Raw genomic sequence first — 20,569 nt, 5'->3', positions numbered from 1 at the left:
CATGTGTATGGCAGCCGTGGAAAACCAGCAGCTGACTGGCTCCCCAATCAGCACTCTCAGCCAATGGCGGAGATCGCTGACTGGAGTGTTCTGGCAGGAGGGCTGTCCCCCTGTCAGATCACAACAGCTCAGAGGGGGAGATCTCTGTACTAATGGTAGATTGTTAGTACAGCTGCTCCGACCAGAGCTGAAAGTTTTTTTCCTTCAACCTAGCAAAGCTCATAGTATGTATCAGGTTTTTGACCTAGTAAGGCTTCATGTACGAAGGACGTTTTTACAACCTCTCCTGAACGATTTAACTTGACAGATATTAACCCACATTTAAACGGTCCGTTTTGCCGCGTTTACGTTTAGGCCCCTTTCACACTTATACGACTTGTCACACAATTTTGTACTGCAAAAACGTATGACAAGTCATTCTCCATGATTTTCAATGACTACCATTCATATTGGCATGACTTTAAGTCGTGCCGACTTGAAAGTAGTCCCTGCACTACTTTGGTCCAACTTCTATGCGAGTTGTACTGCATAGACCTCAATGTTAAACCCTCAAGTAGCATGCAAATCGTGCCTGAATAATATAGACACGATTTCAGTACGACTCTGTAAGCACAAGCCTGGCTCGCTGATCGGGAAAGGAAAACTTTTTTTTCCTTTCGTGATGAGCACAGGCAGTGCTAAATCCTGAGGGGGAACGCCGTGCCAAGTTTTAAATGAAAAAACCGGCGTGGGTTCCCCCCCAGGGGCATACCAGGCCCTTAGGTCTGGTATGGATCTAAGGGGAACCCCCTACGCCGAAAAATCGGCGTGGGGTCCCCCCCAAAATCCATACCAGACCCTTATCTGAACACGCAGCCAAGCCGGTCAGGAATGGGGGTGGGGACGAGCAAGCGCCACCCCCCCCCCTCCTGGACCGTACCACGCCGCATGCCCTCAACATGGGGGGGGGTGGGTGCTTTGGGGCATGGGGGCACCCTGCGGGGCCCCCCCACCCCAAAGCACCTTGTCCCCATGTTGATGAGGACAAGGGCCTCTTCCTGACAACCCTGGCCTTTGGTTGTCGGGGTCTGCGGGCGGGGGGCTTATCGGAATCCGGGAGCCCCCTTTAATAAGGGGGCCCCCAGATCCCGGCCCCCCCACCCTATGTGAATGAGTATGGGGTACATGGTACCCCTACCTATTCACCTAGGGAAAAAAGTGTCAATAAAAAACACAGTAGACAGGTTTTTAAAGCAATTTATTAGGCAGCTCCGGGGTCTTCTTCCAACTTCGGGGGTCCTCTTCCAACTTCGGGGGTCTCTCCGGTGTCTCCTCCCGGTGTCCTGATCTTCTGCCGGCTCCTCCGCTATCTTCTGCAGCTCAATTGCTAGCGGTGGTCCCGACTTCTGCCTTCTTCTTTTCTTCCAGAGATGTTGACACGACGCTCTCTCCAGCTGGAATGGTCTCTGAACGCTCAGCAATGGACTTATATAGGCGGTGACCCCGCCCCCTTATGAGGTCACTGTCCCGGGGCATGCTGGGACTGTGCCATCATAAGGGGGCGTGGTCATCACCAGGTGACCACGCCTCCTGAAACGTCACAGTCCCAGCATGCCCAGGGTCTTTGACGGCATAAGAGGGCGGGGTCACCGCCTATATAAGTCCGTTGCTGAGCATTCAGAGACCAGTGCAGCTGGAGAGAGTGTTGTGTCAACATCTCTGGAAGAGAAGAGGGAAGAAGACGATCCAGAAGTCCGGGCCACCGCTGGCAAAAGAGCGGCAGAAGATAGCGGTGGAGCCGGCAGAGGATGCGAACACCGGGAGAAGACGCCAGAGAGACCCCCGAAGTCGGAAGAAGACCCCGGAGCTGCCTAATAAATTACTTTAAAACCTGTGTACTGTGTTTTTTATTGACACTTTTTTCCCTAGGTGAATGGGTAGGGGTACCATGTACCCCATACTCGTTCACATAGGGTGGGGGGCCGGGATCTGGGGGCCCCCTTATTAAAGGGGGCTCCCGGATTCCGTTAAGCCCCCCGCCCGCAGACCCCGACAACCAACGGCCAGGGTTGTCGGGAAGAGGCCCTTGTCCTCATCAACATGGGGACAAGGTGCTTTGGGGTGGGGGGGCCCGCAGGGCCCCCCCATGCCCCAAAGCACCCACCCCCCCCATGATGAGAGACTGCTTCTCACTGTTCAGTCACAGGCTGAGAGGGATTAAGTGAAAGCATAGGAGAACACAGAGGGCGCATAGGCCTAGCGCATTATCTTTAATACATGTTTTATTTAATAAAAATGGAGGTGAATATACTCACAAACCAGTACTTGTGTCATAGCATTATCATAAAATCATCCGCTTAAATCCATATGAGAAAATCCACAACACTTGTAGTAACATCAGCTAACGCATTTCAAGGTTTCCCTCTTCTTCAGAGCATTGTTTAGAGGTCTCTTGGTGTTGACAAGGAACTTTTACGTCAGGACCAGTGCTTTCTCCATTTAGTGCTGCTTTATATAGCTTCCTGTTGATTTTCTCATATGGATTTAAGCGGATGATTATATGATAATGCTATGGACACAAGTACTAGTTGATGAGTATATTCACCTCCATTTTTATTAAATAAAACATGTATTGAGGATAATGCGCTAGGCCTATGCGCCCTCTGTGTTCTTCTATGCTTTCAGTTCATTTTGACTCCCCCAGTCTTTGGAAGGCAGCGAGGTGTGCATTATCTACATATACTAACATGTCAAGATAAGAGTCTGATAACACATTGGGATCTACCACAAAGTGCAGGAGAGTGAACATTTTGATATGCTCTGAGAGGGATTAAGACCTGCACATTTTACTTAACTGCAGCAAATTAAACCCAGGTATTTTTCCCTGCCAGACAGGGCTGTGCTGTGTGGCAGAGATGTATAGCTCTCAGGACTGGATGGACAGACATACAAAGATAAAACAGCTCCCATATGTTTTGTACCTCTGTTTTGTCTAAAGTTCAGCTCAAATAAAGTTACAAGTATGTTGTCCTGCTTCCTTTTGCTTGCTAGTAGTGGAAAAAATCTTTAAAACTACAAATACACTTACTATACTAATTAAAGTCATTTTTATTTTGCGAAGTTAGCTGCCAATAGCAAAACTTTCATGCTCTTGCAGTGTTTTCTACTCTGATTTTCCTCCTCATTCTGCCCCCCGCCCATGTTTCTTGACCACAGGTATGTGGGTGCCCCCTGGGTCTGCCAGAACCCATGGAGCACCACCATGACTGTGTGTATGCTCCTGTTCAGAACTACAGCCTTACATGCAGTTATTCCAAAGGGAGACACAGAGCCAAAACCAAGCTGACTCAGGAGCTGCTGTCAATCACAAATGTGCTGGTGAGGAACGGCGAGGCTTTAGCTCTGTTACCTCTTGCTCTGCCTCTGTGTGTGGCACTGGGAATGGCTCTATGTAGTGGAGACTCTGGTGGGACCTCTGGTTGGGGGGTGGGGGGCACCTACAAACCTGGAGTCAGACAGGGGGCAGCATGATTAAGAAGCTCAGAGGAGTAAAATTATATGTATGTGTATATATATATATATAAATAAAACTGTTAGCAAACTCAATTGTATTGTGCTTAAAACCCCTAGGCCTCTACAATGCTGCAAACACCACAAATTAAAGCTGTCTGCAAACTTGTTACTAGAATTTTTTGTTTAATTTAAGTAACTAAATCAGTAAAAAAAATTTACAAACAGAAAAAAAAAAAAAAAAACTATAAGAGGTCAGCAGACATTTAGGTCATCTTTTCACTTCACATCCTTTGTGTTTACTCATATGTCTATTGTTTCTCTGTATAAAAGTCAGATGAGTGAATGAAGTTTTAATGTTTCATGCAGTAAACAAGCAGAACCATGGTGTGTGGTCACTAACTGCATCAACAATGAATAATCTATGCGTTTCAATAAAAACAAGCTTCCAAGAGCAGTTCCACTTGTATCTCAATAAGGAAAAAAAAAGTATTAGATTGTAAGCCCTCTTGAGCAGGGCTCTCCCAACCTCTTGTACTGAAATGTATTGTAACTCTTCTGTCTCCCTTATATTGTAAAGCGCCACGCAAACCTTTAGCACTAAATAAATCCTGTATAATCACTACAGTAAAAACAGAAAAATATCCTAATAACTCACCCATCTCCATCCAGGCGAATGGTGGTGTCACTCCACAAGTGCAGAACCATCCCGATGGTGCAACTTTTACTGAGGCAGAAAACAGGCTGTTAGAGTGGATATGTCATACTATATTCAAGTTGTAATCGGCTGTAGAAACAGTACATTTTTGACAGAATGGATTCAATTAGCAGTGTAATTTTGTTCCTTTACTGAAATGTCACCAACAGATGAAGGCGGGGTCATGGCAGGAGATAAAAGGAATGTCTGCAGAGCTCAGGACAAAAGTCTACTGGCATATTGTTCCCCCCAAGATAAGGGTAGTTGTTGGCAATCTTTTTTTGAAGCCAAAGTCCCATTCATGGGATACTGGCATGAATGCCTGGATATTGGGTTAAAGAAAAGTAACCTGGCCGACACATTATTAACTCGTTCACTGTAAAAGCCTATTTTTTTGCATAGGTTAAAATGCACATTTTAGGCCTGGAAATGATAATTTACTGAAGCATGTATGGCCACCATTACAGCCACCCAAATCACTTCTACTACACAGCCCATAGCCAGGAGTGAAAACGTAATCAGAGTTTGCTTACTTGCTGGCGCTGCTGCCAAAATTTCATTAGCAGCAGCAAAAGGGTTAAAGTATATGCCCAAAAACACCTTTGGATAAAGTGGAGAGAAATCAGATTCCCTGTTGGGTTTTTACTACTATCTGGGGCTCTGTTGGAGAGATTTAAAGTGGAATTCCAGCCAAAAATGATATTCTCCCACATATTTTTATAGTTACAGGCATCCACTTCTGTATTATCCACTTTTTACTTTTAAAAATGGTTGATTAGAAATAATGATCTAATCAGTCCATTCAGGACCCCTCCTCTCTTGGACAATGGATTGCTTTCAGCAGGCAAACACTCACTCACACTTCCCTGTTCCGTTGTTGGTCCCAGATCTCCCAACCATCCAGCTCCGCTGCACTCAGTCCCGCCTCTCATTTCCCTTTCATGTGAGGTATGCATTTCACAGGCTTGTGTGCAGTTGTCTGTCTCAGGACTCTCAGCCAGCCAGCTCTACTCTGCCTCACTCAGTCCCACCTCTCATCTCCTCTTCTACTCACATGCGTTTTCATGAAAAACAGAGCTAGAAGATATTGTGCACACCCACCAGCAGCTCTGTGTGTGCCAGTGCAGAGGGACTGCGGTTATGTGAAAAGCAGCAATACTCAAAAAAAAAAAAAAAAAAGGTACAAAAAAAGATAAAAAGGTGCTTTTGGAGCATATCAGGAAGGGTATTGATTGCTTAGGATTGTAGTGGCTCTTTCAAGACATTGAGGCTGTACAACCACTTTAACCTCACCCAACAGGAAGTGAGGTAAAATCTCCAACAGGGACAAAATAAAAATTTGACAGAGGTTCTAGCCTTTCCTAACTAGCCCCCAGACCAGACTGTTAGTGGCCCCTGAACTTAAAAGCTTTTGTCCCTACTCAAGAAAGCTGCAAAGTGAAACCAAAGTCTGTAGGGGAAGCACATAAAGGGCATCTTTATCTTGCAGGGCGCTCATATCAAAAAGGTAAGTTCAGAACAGATTGCATCCCCTTTGTCTCAAATACACTGCGTGGAAACAGCAAACAATGATCCTTGGCCTCCTCAGTGCTTACTAGAACGTTCTTGCAACAAATGAGGAGAGAATTTGGGCAATTTCTATGGACGGGACAAGCACATAGAATCAATTAATCTCTGTTGACGCTCCCTAAAGCCAGGCCTCCCAGACGTGGTCAAGTACCATAAAGCAACCCGAATGAACTGAATCCTGGAGTGGGGTACTGCTAAGTCTTATAAACGCTGGGCCCAGATGGAGTAGGCTTTCTCAGAGATTCCTCTTGGGACATTTTCTTGGTTATCCCCCAACATTCCAAAGTCTTTGTACAACCATCCTGTGATTGGCTCGCCCATCTTCCCGGACCATTTGCCCTCTGGCATGACTCCAGCAATTGGACAACCTCGATTTCCACTAGCGCTTCATGAAGAGATATTCTTCTCCCATCTTGATTAAAGCAGTTGTAAACTTTTTTTTTTTTTTTTTTTTTAACCCTGCAAGGTAAAGCCATAATGTGCTAGTACATTATGTTAAAACTTACCTTAAAACGAAGCCCTCCCGTGCCAAGATGTCAGAGCTGGAAGCCGCTTCCATCTTCACCCGTCTTGCTTCCGAGTTCGTGGACCCTGGTTCTGTGACTGGTCAGAGCCATGACGAAGCACCCGCGCATGCGTGCAGGAGCCACCATTTACAGCACAGGGCTCTGAAGGAACAGCACGGGTAGCTGTTCCTTCAGAGCGCATACGCCAGTGATGTCACCGGCTGCATGCACAGTAAATATCCTATAATTCAGAGCAGATGGTTATGTAAAACCTTTGTCAGAACTGCAAAATATGATTGAACCCCTCTCCCTTTTGGGAAGGCTACACCATTTTTTTCTCGCAATTAGGCAGTAAAAATCACCCCTGCCCCCTCTAATACAGTTTGAAGCATTGTGCCTAAAGTCTGAGCGGACACAAGATGCCTTATCCCACTCCCAGAGAATCCTATCTGACCCACCCAAGATGTCCACCCTGAAATTTCTCTCCAAGTGGGACCGAAACATAAAACCTTACATTTACTGAGAAGGACAGAACCCTCCAGATGACTCATAGGACCTCCTCTCTAGCACTATACAAGAAACAGGATATAAAATCCTTTCCAGGTGGTATAAGGTCCTCACAACATTGCACAGGCTCTGTTCACAATGCTCTTCAGTGTCCTGGAGATGCCAAAGGGAGGAGGGCTCTTTGCTTCATATATTCTGGTCTTGTCAAAATATCAAAAACTTCTAGAATCAGGTAAAATTGATCATTTACCGATTAACAAATATACCTGCCTTCCTTCTCCATCTGGCTCCGTTTTCTTTAAAAGATATATAAACGCTCATTTATACACTTACTTAAAGTGGTTCTAAAGGAAGAAGGTTTTTCATCTTAATGCATTCTATCGATGGCCAGTCAATAATAAAAAGAGGAACAGTTTTGCAAAAGGTGGTTCTACTGGACCAAGTTCACTTTCTCCTCAGACTTCCAAACCCTACTGTCATCTTCTGGTTGAGCAAAAAACTCCCTCCGACACCTCTATCCTTCGCGGGGAACCTCTGGTGACAACCAGGGATTCTCTCACTTTGGAGGGATTTAATCTCACTTCCAGTTTTGGCTATGGGTCAGAAAGCGGAAAAAAAAAAAAGGGGCAAAACTTTAGTAATTTTTTTAGTATTGAGTGGAGTGAGATTATAAAAACCTGTCAGTTTCTATTGCTTTCTGTGCCATCATTAGGGAGATTTACTCTATTTGTCCTGTTTACTATGATCAGTGAAAGTAGAGAAAATCCCAAATTGTGGGTTGTCCTCAGAAGAGTAACAGAGAGGAAATATTCTAAAGGGGACACTAAGGGATTCCCTCTGGGACCCCCAGGTTACGAGAACTAAGGTGCAGCGATTTCCTATTACTTCCTGTTTTAGCTATGGGACAGGCAGTGAAGGGAAATCTACCCAATGGGACACAGATGCCAAAAAAGGAAAAAAAAAAAAGTTTTGCTTATAGTTCTACTTTAAGTTCTTGTATGTTTGCTTTTGTGTTTCACATTCATCCATCCATACCTATGGATTTAATACTCACAAAATTTGGCATGATTTTAGAAAACTTCTAAAAAAAAATAAAAATTGTAAAAAATTGCATCTTTACAGTGATGCAGTACAACTCACCTCTCTTTACTGGTGAAATCCAGCCCCAGAAGTATATTCTCTTCGGTGTCTTGCCGCCCACTACTGTACACCACAACCATGTAACGCACACGATCTGACCAGCTGCTCTCCAGACGGACAGCCTTAAACAAAAACAATCTTTGTAAGCATTTGAAGGCTGCCCATTGGCCCAGGGTCCAAGAAACCCACAATTTTAAGTTGAATATTCATAGAATAAAAAATACATTTGAATGGCACTAGAACAGAATTATGGAAACAATTTTTTTCTGACAGTCTATATCCAAGTTTTTCTTTTCCTTAAATAATCAATTATACACAATGAACAAATCATATTTCCTGGATCTAGAAGCAATATTTCAATTATTTGCACTGTCACATGTATTTTGCAAACAATCTTTTCAACAGATAATGTAAACAGAAAAAACTTCAGTAAAAATGGATGCAGACAAGTCTGGTGAGCATCTCCTCATATCACGGAGTAGCAAAATGTAAAAATTCCAGAATTTCAAATGATACATTAAAATCAATGTCTCATTAAAATGACAGGGAATGAGAGAACACATACCATTTACTTTCAAGATGAACTATAATTTTCAAGGAACATAAGCAGAGTTTGATTACTTCATTTATACCAGAAGCAGTCATCATACAACCAAATTTTTAGTACAGCCTCTTGGATATGCAGTAGAAGGATATTTTGATTGGGTGGAAGGTCAGCTATGTCCCAATCTTGTGAATTTTGACATACTAAGCCTACAAAAGCCTAACCTGGTGGTACAGAGAAGAGAGGGGTTATCCCCTAAAAAAATAAATAAAAAGGTGAACTAGCATGGTACACCACACCCAAACCCCCAGCTACACTTATCTCAATCAATGATTACCATCCACAGCCGATGCAGTGGTCTGGGGATTTCAAAGCCCTGCCCCATCTTTCTTAAAGTGATTGTAAAGTTTTTTGTTTTTTTCAATAAAAATAACAAACATGTTATACTTACCTGCTCTGTACAGTTGGTTTTGCACAGAGCAGCCCGATTCTCTTCATTTCGGGTCCCTCTCTCTTGTCGAGTGCTCCCTCAGCAAGCAGCTTGCTATGGGGGCACCCGAGAGGAGTCACAGCTCTGTGTGTCCATTCAGACAAAGAGCTGCAGCCCAGCCCCACCCCCTCCTGATTGACAGCAGTGGGAGCCAATGGTGCTGCTGTTGTGTCTCAGACAATCAGGAGGGAGAGTCTCAGACAGCTGAGACATTTTTGGACATCGCTAGACAGAGATGGGGCTCAGGTAAGTATTAGGGGGTGCTGTGGCAGCTGCTGCACACACAAGGCTTTTTATCTTAATGCATAGAAAGGGCTTCAAGGACAGATAAGAGCAAGTCCAATTGGTCACGCGCTAGGGAGGGTGTCGGAAGTTAGTTCACCTCTCATTTTTATGAAAAGCTGAACTTGCACATAAAAAAAAAAAAAAAAAAACTTTGAATCTTCTTTCTTTCTTTCCCACTCCCTTTAAACATCCCTTTTTTTTTTATTATTTATCTTTCCTTCTTTTTCAATTCTCTGGCTATAGATGACATTGTATTCTTCAACTACAACAGCTATTACTAATCGTTCACACAAAAATTAAGCTAAAAACACTTGTGTGCTTACTTTACACACATTGTCACGGCAATTTGTAAAAGATCGAAGACGTTTCTTTACAAAAACCTTCAGAATCTTTTGTTCTAATCCTCCTATTAGGCATCTGCGACTCGGTGGCTCAATCTACCTATAAGCAGCTTTTTGTGTTCTATGCTGGCTTTTACGCCAGTAAGACTATCATTTTTAAATGGAGACAATGTGTCCCCCCTTACAATCACACAGTGGAATGCCTGGGTAGAGGCTGATGATTTGAACCTTTGGTTTGACCCCCATGGTGTGCTTCTAGTGGCTGGAGTACTGACCTCCCTATCTGGAAGATACCACTATGGTATCCATGCATTGGGTTTCCCCTGCTTGGTACCTACCCTGACTTTGGTCCCCTTTTTGTGTCCTCCCCTCCTTATGCAGGTATTAGTCTTGGCCTTCCTACTCCTCTTCCCCATCTCCCCCCCCTCCTTTTTTTCTTCCTGTCCCCTTCCCTTCTTTTTGGAAAACGGACTGCTGGATGGATTATTTCACTGTGCTATGTCGCACTACTGGGTTGGAGTTTATTTCACCCAATTTACATTCAAATATTATGCTGGAGATGCGGACTTGTTATCAATAAAATTAAAGCTGGCAACGAGGAGTGCTCTTGCCAAGAAAATTATTTATTGGCTACATGTATAAAAGCATGATACAAAAGATGCCAACACATTTTGGCTTTTGCAGCCTTCCTCATGGCATGCCACGAGGAAGGCTGCAAAAGCCAAAATGCGTTAGCATCTTTTGTATCATGCTTTTATACATGTAACCAAAATGAATTTTCTTCGAAAGAGCACTCAGAGTTGCCGGCTTTAATCTAATTGATATCTGCAACCTTGGGAGTTGGGACGGCCCAGCCAGAGCACCGGACTCCAGCTCCTGGATATAAAATGGTAAATATAATTGAGCTTGGGTAAAAGTTTCATATTCATGCTGACTTGTTAAAATGCTACCTCATCATCGTCTAGTTTGATCACTTTGTAATCCACTTTTGCAATATGTATTGTGGAATGCTTTGTTTGATGCTCTTATATCCTCGGATGTTTCTCCTTTTGCGGTTACTCAATGGTTACTATTGTGCTTCACTGTATGTAGAATTACGATTGTTCTACTTTATTGAAAAATAAAAATGTTTCTGTTAAAAAAAGAAAAAAAAAATACTGTTGTTCTGTACAGCCAAAGTTCCTAATCCAAAGAAAGTAGCATGTATGTGCATGTGGCGAATCTTACCAGTTTGATACGATCTTCAGAACGGAGAAGATTTATCATCACCTGGAGGTGTTGAGGTAGATCTCCTAGAAAGAAAAAGAAAATTAGTAGGTACGATGCCTGGATGCGACTCGGTGTACACCTTGTCAGGGGAAGAATTCCTCCAGTGAGAATTGGGGGGGGGGGGGGGGCGAAGGGAAAGGATAGACAGTTCCTGGTGGTAGGGGACTTAATTCTTAGGACAGAGAGGGCAATCTATGACAAAGACCTGAAGCACCAAACTGTATGCTGTCTACCGGGCGCTCAGGTTCGGCACATCATGGATCTGGTGGACAGATTACTGGGAGGGGATGGGGAAGACCCGGCTGTCATGGTGCAATTTGGCACCAATGACAAAGTCAGAGGCAGATGGGACTTGGGAGCTAAATTGAGGAAAAGGACCTCCAAGGTAGTATTCTCAGGAATACTACCTGTACCTCGAGCCACACCAGAAAGGCAGAGGGAGATTAGGGAAGTAAACAAGTGGCTGAGGAGCTGGTGTAGAAAGGAGGGGTTTGGGTTCCTGGAGGACTGGGCCGACTTCTCAGTCAGTTACCAGTACTATAGAAGAGACGGACTGCACCTAATTGAGGAGGGTGCATATCTGCTGGGAGTAAAGATGGCCAAAAAGTTAGAGTGGTTTTTAAACTAGGCGGGGGGGGGGGAATAGGGTTCAGAGGTAGAGATAGTCAACGTGGAACATAGTTCAGAGGGTAGTATTGGGGGCATTAGTGATAGGTTGACTAAAGCACATAAACCCAAGGTAAGTATAGTAACAAGTCCTAGTTGCAATCTCGGAACAACCAATAAGAGGATAGTATGCAACCGGTCTAAGCTACGTGGCATGTTCACCAATGGCAGGAGCCTGGCGGACATAATGGGTGAACTAGAGATACTGTTGTACGAGGAGGATTCGGATTTTGTGGGAATTTCAGAGACCTGGTTCAACAGCTCTCACGATTGGCTGGCAACCATTCAAGGGTATACCCTTTATCGAAGGGATAGAGAGGATAAAAAATGGGGAGGGGTTCATCTATATATCAAGAATAATGTACAAGTGAATGTGAGAGATGACGTCACTAAGGGAGCTAGAGAGGAGGTGGAATCCTTATGGGTAGAGCTCCAAAAGGGATGAAGCTAAAGGGAAAATAATACTGGGAGTATGCTATAGGCCCCCTAACTTGAGGGAGGAGGGGGAGACAGACCTATCACAATTTGGATTAGCAGCAAGGATGGGAAGTGTCATCATAATGGGGGATTTTAACCCCTTCAGATCCGCGCTATAGCCGAATGACGGCTACAGCGCGGACCTACTTTGCCGGAAGGCTGTCAATAGATGTCCTCCCCTTTGCACGCTCCCCGCAGGGCATGCGCTGTGATCAACGAGTCAATGAGACTCACGTGATCACAGATCAGCTGCTAGCCAATGACAGCTGATTACGTGATGTAAACAGAAGATCGCTAATCTTTTTTTTTTCTCCTCACGCAGCTTCTGTGCAAGGGACATCGGTCCCGAAGAGGAAGAGGCAAAGCCACCTCATCTGCGCCCACCAGTACTGCCTGCCAGTGTCCACAGTGCCACGAATCAGTGCCCACCAGTGCATAAGTGCCAGCAATCAGTGCCACCTATCAATGCCCACGAGTGCAACCAATCAATGCCCAGTGGTGCCAATCAGTGCCACCTAGCAATGCTGCCTATAAGTGTCACCTACCAGTGCCCATCACTGCCACCTATCAATGCCCTTCAGTGACGCCCATTAGTGTCCACGAATGCCACCTCATCAGTGCCCACAGTACCGCCTAGTGCCCATCAGTGCCGCATTATCAGTGCCCATCAATGCAGCCTCATCAGCGTACATCAATGAAGGAGAGAAAAATATACCTGTTTGCAAAATTTATTAACCCCAGAGGTGATCAAATACCACCAAAAGAAAGCTCTATTTGTGGGAAAAAAATATGACCAAATTTCATTTGGGTACAGTGTTGTATGACCGCGCAACTGTTGTTCAAACAGTGACAGCGCTAAAAGCTGAAAATTGGTCTGGGCAGGAGGGGGGTTTAGGTGTCCGATAAGCAAGTGGTTAATTTTCCAGACAGACTGGGTGGAGGGAACCACGCATTCGTCTAAGGCTCGCCAGTTCCTAAATGTCTTGCAGGACAATTTCATGGGTCAGATGGTAGACACACCAACTAGAAATAAAGCGTTACTAGATGCTTGATTACCAACAATACAGACCTGATCACGGATGTGGAAATACGGGGCAATTTGGGAAACAGCAATCACAGGTCAATTGGCTAAATCACACACATAGGAAACAGAAGGGAAAATGGGATTTTTGACAGACCGCACTCCATTTTTCAGAACCATAGGGTTATACCGCCCCCCTGCAGGAGTAGGGCACTATGCAGAAAAAAGACTTGGCTACGCCTATGGGCAGGCCTAGGTGGTATACACCCCCCCTCTCCACTATAGGCCTTCAGTTTAGTAACAAGCAGTGTCAGAAGTATTAAAAATCCTTAGAGAGGTGGGTGATGTGTGTCAATGAACTCAGAGAAATGGATTTTACGGTAAGTCAAAAATCCCATTTTCTTTTTCGTTCTTTGACAGACACAGCTCTTCATTATTCAGAACCATTGGGACGTCCCAAAGCTGTGCCCAACATGGAGGGGTGGGACAACAAAAAATCCCAAGGCCAACACAAAAGCCAACCAGGTAACAAGAGCTCAACACAGAACAAACTGGAGCCCAACCTAAACAATACCCCTTCAAGAGGGAACAGACCCACTTAACAGCAGCCTGCAAAACCTTGCGGCCAAAAGAGGCATCCGCAGATGACAACGCACCCACTTCTTTGAACGTTGTGAAAGTGTACACCGACGACCAAGTGGGCGCCTTGCAAACTTGCGCAACAGACGCCCGATGACAGAAGGCCCAAGAAGCACTAAGTGCCGAGAAGAATGCGCCGTAACAGGGAAAGGAGGAACCCAATCCTTGACAGAATAGGCCAGAGGCATCTGTCTGATCCATCCAGAATGGTCACAGGAGAAGCAGACAGCCCCTTTCTTGGCCCGTCCGTGATCACAGTAAGTCTGACCTCCAAAAAGACTCAGTGGCTGCCAAATACACTTGAATCCCCCAAACCCCATCCAGGGCGGATAAATCAAAATTCCTTAGGATGTGTTGACCAGGGGCACAAGGACGGCAACACAATGTCCTTATTTAAAGGGAAAACAGACGAAGAAACGATGTACAAGGGCGAAGAACCAACTTAACCTTATGTAACACTGGGTAAAGTGTACGACAGGATAACGCCACCATTGCCGACACCCTGCGAGCAGAGGTGATAGCCACCAAGAGGCCACCTTCCAAGACAGAGTAAGCAGGGGAATCTCCTGAATATTTTGAAAGAGGATTCTGTAGAACCGAAATCACCAAGTCCAGATTCCCCAGCGGTAGAAGAGACCGCACCGGCGGAAATAGACATCAAACAAAAAAAAGGTACGCACCGGGGAGTGCGAGACCAGGGGATGCTGAAGAAGACCACCCAGGCTGACACCTGGCAATCGATAGTACTCGAGGCCCATTTCCTGCTCAACACCCTGTGAAGGGAGGTCAGAATCAGAGCCACTGAGAAAGAACGAGGGTGAATGCCTGTTGACTCACACCAGGATATATGTGCTTTCCACATCCAGGAAGTAGACTCCCTAGCCATCGGCAGTGTCGGAACTGCAGCACGTGGTTAATCACAGCCAGGCTGTCAAAACCAGCAACTCTAAAGCAGGATGGAAGAACGACCCTTGGGACATTAGATCCTCCCTGAGAGGCAGTCGACAAGGAATGTCGGCAGCCAGGCGCACCCGGTCGGCATACCCAAACCGACAGGACCCATGTGGAACCAACAGAATGACCGGAATCACTGCGGCCTTGATCCTGCGCAAAAGCCACAGCAGAAATTGGAGAGGCAGAAAGTTGTAGCGCAAAAGTTACCAACCCCATGGGCCACCAGAGCGATTGAGGTGGCCACCAGAGGATCCCGTGACCTTGCCAGTAACCTTGGTACAGTTCTGTTGAGCCAGGACGCAAACATATCTACCTCACCTCAGGAGTGTCCCATCAGAGAAATATTCGATGAAACATGGCCCAGGGGGCAGTATTCCACTCCTGGAATGCGTACGTCTGAGAGGGCCAGAATGAGACTTCTGCCCACCAGAGGATATTGACAACTGCCAACACCCTATTTGGTCCACCCTGATGATTGACATAAGCCACTGACATAGCAGGGTCCGACTGGATCCGTACCAGGAGCCCCAGAACCCGATCCATCCATGATCCAGTCCGATTGCGCAAAGTTTCAAGATATTGCTCAGCAGTGCGGATACCTCCATCGTCCGACGACCCTGAGCAGAGCTCAGTCCCAGGACGCCTCCCTACCCGGACAGACTGGCATTGGTGGTCACCCTGTTCAATACAAGGGAATAAAAGGATTTACCCCACCGAAGAACCGGAGAGCAAAGCCACCAGACCAGGGAACCTCTGGTTTCCTGGCTCAGCCGAATCCGATTGTTTAGAGACCTCGGGCACTTGTCCCATTATGCCAGGATCTCCCTGAAGGGAGCTTGTATGGAACTGTGCAAACGGAAATTGCTTCCAAAAAAAGGTAGATACAATCAGGCCCAACATCCACATGCAGGTCCGCAGGGAGGCCCGCCTGCCGGACAACAGTAAATGAAAAATGCAGCATGCAACTTTGTCCAGAGGAAGAAACACTCTGGCCAGAGCAGAAGCCTGGGTCAGGCTCAGATAATCCAATGTTCTTGAAGGGGCCAGAGCAGACTACAGGTAGTATAGAAGCCAACTGAAATCTGTCAAGGTCAGTATGGAGCTACGTTGCCCCTCGGGGTAGTCCAGGGCTCACAGAAGAAGATCGTCCAGGCAGCCCAGGACCGCAATCCCCCGCTGACATAACCACACCAGATCCGGGGCCAACACCTCGTGAACACCCGAGGAGTGGTAGCAAGACCAAAGGGCAACACCAAGAGCTGATAATGCTCAATTCCCAAGGCAAAAACAGGGGAAGTGCTTGGGTCAGGCAGTGGGACGGACTCGATCCTGAACTTCTGTACCCACACAAAGCAGGTCAGGGCTTTGAGGTCCAGAATTGGACGTACCATGCTCTCCATCTTTTGGACTCTGAACAGGTTTGAATAAAACCCTTGAGACTGTTCCCGACACGGGAACCGAGGCAATCACACTCTGAAGCAACAGGGCTTGCACAGCCCCATGAGGAGAACTGCAAATGGTCCGGCGACAGACGAATATTGGAGATAAAAAACCCTTTTTGGGGAAAAAAGTCGGAAAACTATCTTGTAACCGGGCAAAATCAAGACGTCCCGCCACTCCAGACACAGGTGAGGGCGGACCTTCAAACTCAGCAACCAGGGGAACTGTGGCCAAGAGGCATAGCAGACAAACTGCAGCGCCTAGACCAACAGGTCCGCCAGTCCAGCAAAGGCAGGGGGATTCTGCTCCCCCACCAGGTATGGGTTCCTGGAGGACTGGGCCGACTTCTCAGTTGATAACCAGTACTATACAAGGGATGGACTGGACCTAAATGAGGAGGGTGCAGATCAGCTGGGAATGAAGATGGCCAAAAAGTTAGAGGGGTTTTAAAACTAAACGACGGGGGGGGGTCCAGAGGTAGAGATAGTCAGCGCGGAACATATTCCGGGGTAGTATTGGGGGCATTAGTGATAGGTTGACCAAAGCACATAAACCCAAGGTAAGTATAGTAGCAAAGTCCTAGTTACTATCTCGGAACACCCAATAAGAGGATAATATGCGATCGGTCTAAACTACATGGCATGTTCACCAATGCCAGGAGCCTGGTGGACAAGATGGATGAACTAGAGATACTGTTGTACGAGGAGGATTTGGATTTTGTGGGAATTTCAGAGACCTGGCCCAACAGGTCTCATGATTGGCTGGCAACCATTCACAGGTATACCCTTTATCGCAAGAATAGAAAAGGTAAAAAAGGGGGAGGGGTATGCCTATATATCAAGAATAATGTACAAGTTAATGTGAGATATGACATCACTAAGGGAGCTAGGGAGGAGGTGGAATCCTTATGGGTAGAGCTCCAAAGGGATGAAGCTAAGGAGAAAATAATACTGGGAGTAATTCTATAGGCCCCCTAACCTGAGGGACGAAGGGGAGACAGATCTCCTATCACAATTTGGATTAGCAGCAAGGATGGAAAGTGTTATAATGGTGGATTTTAATAATCCAGACATAGACTGGGCGGAGGGAACCACACATTCATCTAAGGCTCGCCAGTTCCTAAATGTCTTGCAGGACAATTTTATGGGTCAGATGGTAGACGCTTCAACTAGAAATAAAGTGTTACTGGATCTACTGATTACCAACAATACAGACCTGATCACGGATGTGGAAATACAGGGCAATTTAGGTAACAGCGATCACAGATAATTGGCTTCAGTATAAAATCACACAAATAGGAAACATAAGGGGAATACAAAGACACTGAATTTCAACTTCCCTAAACTATGAGCTTTGCTAAAAGGCACAAAATCTTAGGAACAAAGAACACGGAGGAGAGATGGGCTTGCTTTAGGAGCATATTAAATAAGGGCATTAGCCAATGCATCCCATTGGGTAATAAATATAAAAGGCGAACAAAAGTCCTGGATGGCTTAACTCCAATGTAAAAATGCATATAAAAGCAAAGAAGGCGGCCTTCAAAAAATAGAAGGTGGAGGGATCATCATCAGCATTCAGACTTTATAAAGAATGCAACAAGAAATGTAAGGGTGCAATAAGGACGGCTAAGATAGAACATGAAAGACACATAGCGGAGGAGAGCAAAAAAAAATCCCAAGAAATTCTTTAAGTATTGTAATGTTTGGGGTATTTAGCTCAAGCGATAAATGCGTTTTAGTGCAGTGAGTCCACATCAGACAGGCATTATAGTTAAGGGCCTGGTAGCCCACGTTTATTAAACCGAAAAACAAAAGCAAAAAGGTCCATTCAGGATTCCCACGCAGGGGTTTAACTTCATTAAGCACTCCAAAAATAAGGAAAACATACCAAGCCACCTGGCTCTCTTGTCAGCAGTTCCTCTGCTTGCTCTCAAAAGATTTGCCAATTCTTTACAGCCCCCTGGACTCACTGGCTTCCTCAGTCTCCCCGACTCTCAAGGCTGGCCAGCCTTTCCCAGTCCCTGGGCAAAGAATCCCCTTTACATAGGCTGCAGACTCCCACAGGGCAGACCACTCTCCAGACACAGGTCTGTCTTCACACAGCAGTAGCAACAAGCTACACACACTCCACCTTCCTCCACCCTCTGCTCTCACTAGCCCCTCGTTATATGGGCTGTGTGCACCTGGGCACACAACCTGCTGGCTCTCCATAAGACATGGACACAGGGTTAGAGATCCCATCCCTTTTCCCAGTGACAGGGACTATTACATATCCCCCCCCTTTGTTTCGATCCGGAGGGAGGAACACCAGCACCCATCATGGTTGGGACACCTCTGTGCTGGCTGTCAGCCACGTAGGCCCAACCTTTTTTTCGGGTGCGCTTCCAGGTACGTCCCACCCTGGATCTTAACAGGGTCCTACATTTCCCTATACTCCCCCCTTGTTTCGCACCGGAGGGAGGAACACATAAACCAGTCACTAAGAATGGGACACCTCTGTGCCAGCCATTCGCTGCGTAGGCCCATTTCTTTTTCCGGGTATGTTTCCACCAGCACTTCACCTTGAACCATGGGCTCCCACTAATCTCTCTATCCCTTCCACCTTCTGGCCACGGGATCCTCCTTTTCCCTCCCACAGACCTACTCTCCTGGGACTGTTGGGGACCCATTTCCATGAAATCTGTCAGGGACTGACCCCTCTCACTACCTGACGCAACACTAACCAACAACATCTGTTTATCAGGTTCACTAACCCCTGTGTGGTTACCCTTGGCAACCAAATCATTCTGTTTAACCTCGATAGCAATGTTCCACAAGGGGTTATTTAATTCAATATTATCATCATCATCAAGACCTCTTGTCACCTGGTTTGCTAGGACAGGGTCTAGGGAGGGACCATCTACAGGCAAGCAGTTACTCCCTATGGGACATTCCCACAGTTTCACATCGCTCCCGGTTGTCCAACACTCCAATAGCGACTGTCCTACCAACACACATTTTGCGCCACATTTTTCCACACCAATCTCTTTAACCATTTCTGTGTCCATTGGTACCTCAACCAATACCTCTGAGTTGTCCGACAGTGCTCTACAGTGCTTCTCATACACTTTTTCATTACAGTTACCAACACTGCCATTTCCTGTCAAAGTGTCTCCGGGTACCTCAAACTGCACCTCCCTGCGAGTGATGGATTGAATTCCCACTACTGCTGCGTCTTTTCCGGGCCCTTCCCTTTCACGAGGTCTAGCGGGTGAGACAGCACACGCGCCATGTACCAACCACTGCTCAGCTGCACCTCGGATCGCACCAGCAGGAATGCACCTCATCACACCAGCATACGGAGAGACTTCTACTATGTCTATCATTTCTGATTCCTTTAGCAGTTCCCCTGAACGCCTTCCGCACATAACTGTCGCTGGAAGCATTCTCGCAGAGAACTGCGAGACCACTTTCTGCAAAAGTAACCAACATTGCAGTAACCAATTTTTATCAACATTGCTTAACATCGCCTGTACCACGTGTCTCCACTGATTGGTACTACGCAGTACCAGGTCGCCCATCTGCGGTGGATACATGCAGGTATACAGCGGAAAGATTTTCACCAATTCCAACAACATCTCAGTTATTTCTAGACATGCCACATCTAAACACAGAACTCTAGGGACTTTTCCCTTACTAACGACGTGGAGGGGCTCATTTGCTAAGGCTTGAGAGGCTGAGACACTCAAAGAGACCTCCACCTCAGAGGCCACTGACAAAACTTGCGGCTCCCAATGAGCACCGCTAAATGCATGTGTCACACTCATTGTCTCATTTTCAGCAACACTGAGCCCTTCCAAGTCCCTATCCATTATCCCATCATCCTGGCACTCAACATGACTCATCTCTTTTGCTGTGGACAAAACTTCTGCTATATATGCGCCCTTTTCCGATCCTTCCGCCTGGAGGGGGTTAAGTTCTGCAACAGCCAACGCACCTGTGTCTACTGGCTTTGCAGCCTCTCCATTTGTCACAGCAGCAATAGTGTCCAGCTTACTATTACCTTCAGAAATTTCTTTCCACCACGCTATCACCTTAATGGCGAGACTATCCCAGTCTATCCTGTCTGTGCTCCAGTCATCAGCACTCTGTAGTACTGCTCCCTCTGCCCATGGAGACACAGGTGGACAGAGTGGTTTAGCAGCAGACAATCTGCACCAGTCACTGTCAACCACATCAGATTGTGATAATACATACTCCCTCGTTTGAGCTATTTTCCCATTGTTTTCCACCTGAGCAGTATCAGAGCTGTCCTGGAGCCCCGCCGGCTCCAACACTGGGAGTCCTCCTGCGATTTCCTGGGACAACTCTGCTGCACTACCTGTGGTTACCATGGGAGACACCAAACCATCAACATTGTCGGTAATACACTTTTCAACATCATCATTACTTTTGAATACATCACAATAAGTACATGTATCATCAGCCATAGACATAGCAGTGTTATAAGCTTTAACAGGCTGTTTTTGGTCAGAACACACAGCACCCCGTGTAACG

At 46.2% G+C, this 20,569-nt stretch overlaps 1 protein-coding gene across 4 annotated transcripts in view; it reads right to left on the bottom strand.

Annotated features, from left to right (window-relative positions):
• Positions 1 to 20,569, bottom strand: part of SSH1 (slingshot protein phosphatase 1) — a 160,094-nt gene that overhangs the window by 64,692 nt on the left and 74,833 nt on the right. For 3 of the 4 annotated variants that reach the window (XM_073630053.1, XM_073630059.1, XM_073630066.1), the window contains 3 exons: positions 10,796 to 10,860; positions 7,909 to 8,030; positions 4,148 to 4,216 (listed from right to left, as the gene is read on the bottom strand). In XM_073630053.1, coding sequence (XP_073486154.1) covers positions 4,148 to 4,216; positions 7,909 to 8,030; positions 10,796 to 10,860 — 256 coding nt within the window. Of the gene's footprint in view, positions 1 to 4,147; positions 4,217 to 7,908; positions 8,031 to 10,518; positions 10,701 to 10,795; positions 10,861 to 20,569 lie in introns of those variants that run through there. The other variant, XM_073630076.1, reaches the window with a different exon arrangement.

Source organism: Aquarana catesbeiana, linkage group LG01 (assembly GCF_042186555.1).
Source record: "Aquarana catesbeiana isolate 2022-GZ linkage group LG01, ASM4218655v1, whole genome shotgun sequence".
Lineage (NCBI taxonomy): Eukaryota > Metazoa > Chordata > Amphibia > Anura > Ranidae > Aquarana > Aquarana catesbeiana.
The sequence above is the reverse complement of the archived record's forward strand: the minus strand, read 5'-3'. Positions and strand labels throughout refer to the sequence as shown.